Source organism: Atta cephalotes, assembly GCF_000143395.1.
Source record: "Atta cephalotes unplaced genomic scaffold scaffold00004, whole genome shotgun sequence".
Taxonomy (NCBI): Eukaryota; Metazoa; Arthropoda; class Insecta; order Hymenoptera; family Formicidae; genus Atta; species Atta cephalotes.
In genome coordinates this window covers 93,304-97,287 of record NW_012130068.1, presented here as the reverse complement: position 1 = coordinate 97,287, position 3,984 = coordinate 93,304, and the positions used below count along the sequence as shown (strand labels likewise).

Genomic DNA, 3,984 nt, shown 5'->3' with positions numbered 1-3,984 from the left:
TCATTCCATCTGAGAACCGTGTCCCCACCTTTTCTCTCTTACTCTCATGTCCTGTTGGCCGTGCACACGACGAGGCGAAATCTCATCACGTTGCATCTAGGCACGCGCGCGAGCGAGCGAGCGAGCGAGCGAGAGAGAGAGAGGGGGGGGGAGAGGGAGAGAAAAAGAGGAGTTCATCTAGGATTTAGCGTAAGCGTTTACCTCGGAAACGCTGTCCTCCTCGCTCTCTGACGAATCTGTCATAAAGCGCGGTTGCAGCTCGGAGAAGGTCTCAGTCTCCGATTTCGTGGGACTCGAATTCGAAGACTGGGGAGTCGACGACGTTTTTCCAGTGTCGTGGTGAACGTTCGCTGATGGTGGTGGTGGTGGTGGTAATACCGCTGCTGCTGCTGGCTGCAAGACTGGCTTCTCGAGGCTTTTCTGGCTATCCGAGGTCGTTCCTTGTGCTACATTCTGCATCTTTACCCCCCAGATAAATCATATGACACACAGTTACCCCGCTGATATAGCCGTACCGCGGCAAAGCACACACCGTACACTCGAAATCTCTCCGCAACTGTGCGACTATAAGCTCTCGGGAGGCGAACGGTCGTCGTCATTCACGTAAGCTAATACCCGCCATTTTCACTATGGCCGACGACGGCGAGCGAGACCAGACCAGACTCTCCAATATACCACTATTACCACTTTTCGGTTCTCGTTCTCGTTCTCGCCGCTCGCTGCTGCTGCTGTTGCTGCTACTGCTGTTCGTGCTCGGTGTTCGGTGCTCGCGCCTCGCGGTTGGCCGGCCGCGCCGCGGATCGTAATGATCGCAGTGATCGCACATCCGTCCGCACTCGGCCGTCCGCCGTCCGCCGTAGTCGCCTTAGTCGCCTTGGTCGCTTAGCGCGCGGCGCTTAGCGATTCTCAGCTTTGACGAACCGCGGCGCGATTGAGCCTTCATTCTCCTTCATTCCTCAATCGAGCGTTCGCGGCTGCGCTCCCTCTACGTCTACACTGCGCTCTATCCATGCCACACGGCCTACATGGCATTCATGGCTCATGGCAATATTGGCAATGGCACTTGATACACCACTAGATTGACTAGATTTGGCATACACTATTCTGGACTGCTCTACCGCTGCGCATTTGCTCCTTTCGCTATCGCCTATGGTCTGTGTTTAGTTTTATTTTTATTCAGATTCCCACTCGAGTATCATTCCACTCTTGTTGTTTATTGTACATTAGACAAGGATGACATAACATCTGGGAGCGCCTAGGTAGGAATCTGAATAAAGATAGGATGATAAACATTAAACGTGGATATCCGGCTGATATTTCCGAACGCAGCCCTAGTACATTGCCACGCGTATTGTATATGGTGTCGTGTCGTGTCATGTCGTCTGGCGCCCAACTTCAACTGCGCACAGATATTTCTACTCGCCGTGTCTCTTTTCATCTGTTAATTATCCGAATCGAACGATTCACCGTCTGTTAATTATCCAAATCGAACGATTCAACAGTGTTGAAAAAAAATATGTTTCCAAGTGGAAAGTGTCTGTTTGATCTTTAAAGAACGTATTGATAGTTTTTACACAATTTTTGTTTATGAGAGAGAGAGGAATAGATACATTTGAAAATCATCAAAATATCAGCTTCAATTAAAAAAAAAAAATAAGTGAACATCAATTAATTTTTCAATATTTAAATTAAAAAAATTAAAGTACTCTAACAAATATAAACTTTTATTTCTTATCTAGAAACAACATCCTAGATTGTAGCATTGATCTCAAGACAAAAGAAACTAAATAATTACAACAGGTTGCGATATTTTTCAGTGTTCATTTGTAAAAAATTAAGTTCCTTTTATATATTTTTGTAATTTAAGTTTTTTTTATTTTCTTTAATTTTTGAAAGATACGACAGTACACATGCAGAAAAATTAACCTAATGCTTACATAGCTAACACTGTTCAAAACATTGTGTAATAAATATATTTTGTATTTTATTTGAAAAATTACTTTTTACAAGTGTTTGAAAAAAAATTTTATACTTCAATTGTTATAAATAAGTACAAGTTATCTCTGTTGAAGAAATGTCAATTCAACTCTGAATGATGAAAGCCTCATTTTTTTAACTTTGTTATTTGCGCATTATTTATTTTTATTACAAAAACGGTTCAATGTTTATTTCCATCGCAGAACATGGAATATTTAATTCAAATTTTGAGAGTACATCGGGATGTAAAACTCCCAATTTTCCTATCGCTTCACCATAACAGACAATTTCAGCACATCGTTGAGGGAAAAACATTGGATCTGCAAAATACAAATAATAAATTCTTTTGTCGTTTTATTTCACAAATCTGGTATTCTATACTCGTTTAGTTATTTGATCAAACGGATATATTCCAAACACCATAATATCTTACCATCAGCTGCACGCAGATAATATCCACTTTTATCCTTGTTAGCGTTCCAAGGTATCTCTAATAATAATAGCACTCTATCTACCAGACCATGAATTATCTCGAAACCAGCTGATTTATTAGCATATACTGCGCATAAACGGCGATTGTTGCGCGCACCAACTTCCGCCGTGTCGTCTCGCAATACAACATCGGAAACTTCAAACAATTTATGAGGCAAAGGCATTCTTTTATTTGCCGATATTGTTTTAAGCAATCCTGGTAAAAGTGAGGTACGCGCAACCTGCAACAAATTTTTTTTTTTAATTTAAAAGCTGCTATTTCACATTTCGGTTCGAACGATATTATAATCTAAATTATTTTATATTTCAGTTTGTTTCAACAGTTACAGTACAGAAGTTTTGTATTTTTAATATTCTCTTATTATTTTTAACACCTTCCTTTTTTTTTAAATATTTTCGGTTTACCTGAAACTCTAAAGTTTTTGGATTGGATATATGAACTGCTGGTACATCCTCTATCTTATATCCTAATTTGTCCGCTATATCTTCACGCGAACACTATAAAATAATTAAATGCAAATTTTAGAATCTACTGAATATGTGTGCGTGCGTGCGTGCGTGCGTGCGTGCGTGCGTGCGTGCGTGTGTGTGTGTGTGTGTGTATATATATATTATTAAGCATGAACAAACTTTTTCGAAACATACCAGTGAAAAAGTCAATGCTTCGGTGAATCCCGCTTGAGTTAATTCTACCCGTATTTGGTCGGTAAGTTTGTTGAGTGGAAACTGCAATTCATATATTTGTTTGTATACAAGTATGTGATATCGATACATGAAATTATAATCAGAGTTTATAGAATATTTACTTCTGCCGCGACTGTCGATATATGTGGTATAGTTTTTTCTATTTCATTATATCCGTAAGCGATAGCGATATCTTCATAAATATCGCAAGGATGTATCACATCATGTCTTGTCGGTGGAATTTCCACCATTAATGTATCCTTATCTTTCATTTTGGATTTTAGAGACATTTTTGACAACAACTCTGCAACTTGATCTGGAGTCTGTCTAGAGGGAGGAAAGGGGGGAGGGAGGGAGAGAATGTTTTTAAATAATTATATAGTTACGTCTATAATCATTATTACAACGTAAGATTTAATTACGTACTTAATACCAATGTAACTAATCGCTTTATTGTAGTTGATTTCTTCTGTTCGATATTTTAATTCTGGATAATAGAAAATTTGATTATCAGGATATACAACTTCCACAATTTCAGCTGTATATTTCATATTGCAATACTGACTAAAAGCACAGACTATCGTGTCCAACACTATTTTTGCCTACAGATAATATATAATAATTTGTAAGAATTTGTAATAAAATTATATGTAACATTTCATATATCATTAATAACATTAATATTGACATATAATTAATAACATTAATTATTGACATCTATAATTTTAAATTATTAATTTTAAATAGTATTTGCACGCAAGTAGAAAAATATACACACACACACACACACACACACACACACACACACAATAAAGTAGTATTATGACAACA

At 38.3% G+C, this 3,984-nt stretch overlaps 2 protein-coding genes across 2 annotated transcripts in view; both read right to left on the bottom strand.

Moving 5' to 3' along the window:
* Positions 1 to 459, bottom strand: part of LOC105625844 (ankyrin repeat domain-containing protein 17-like) — a 22,967-nt gene extending 22,508 nt beyond the window's left edge. Inside the window, exons 1-2 of the mRNA XM_012207156.1 lie at positions 417 to 459; positions 202 to 350 (exon numbers count right to left, since the gene is read on the bottom strand). Of these exons, the coding sequence (XP_012062546.1) occupies positions 202 to 350; positions 417 to 459 (192 nt within the window). The remainder of the gene's footprint in view (positions 1 to 201; positions 351 to 416) is intronic.
* Positions 460 to 2,145: 1,686 nt separating this feature from the next.
* LOC105626096 (probable phenylalanine--tRNA ligase beta subunit) overlaps positions 2,146 to 3,984 on the bottom strand; it is an 8,558-nt gene continuing 6,719 nt past the window's right edge. Inside the window, exons 3-8 of the mRNA XM_012207406.1 lie at positions 3,580 to 3,755; positions 3,276 to 3,480; positions 3,115 to 3,195; positions 2,875 to 2,967; positions 2,411 to 2,690; positions 2,146 to 2,297 (exon numbers count right to left, since the gene is read on the bottom strand). Of these exons, the coding sequence (XP_012062796.1) occupies positions 2,146 to 2,297; positions 2,411 to 2,690; positions 2,875 to 2,967; positions 3,115 to 3,195; positions 3,276 to 3,480; positions 3,580 to 3,755 (987 nt within the window). The remainder of the gene's footprint in view (positions 2,298 to 2,410; positions 2,691 to 2,874; positions 2,968 to 3,114; positions 3,196 to 3,275; positions 3,481 to 3,579; positions 3,756 to 3,984) is intronic.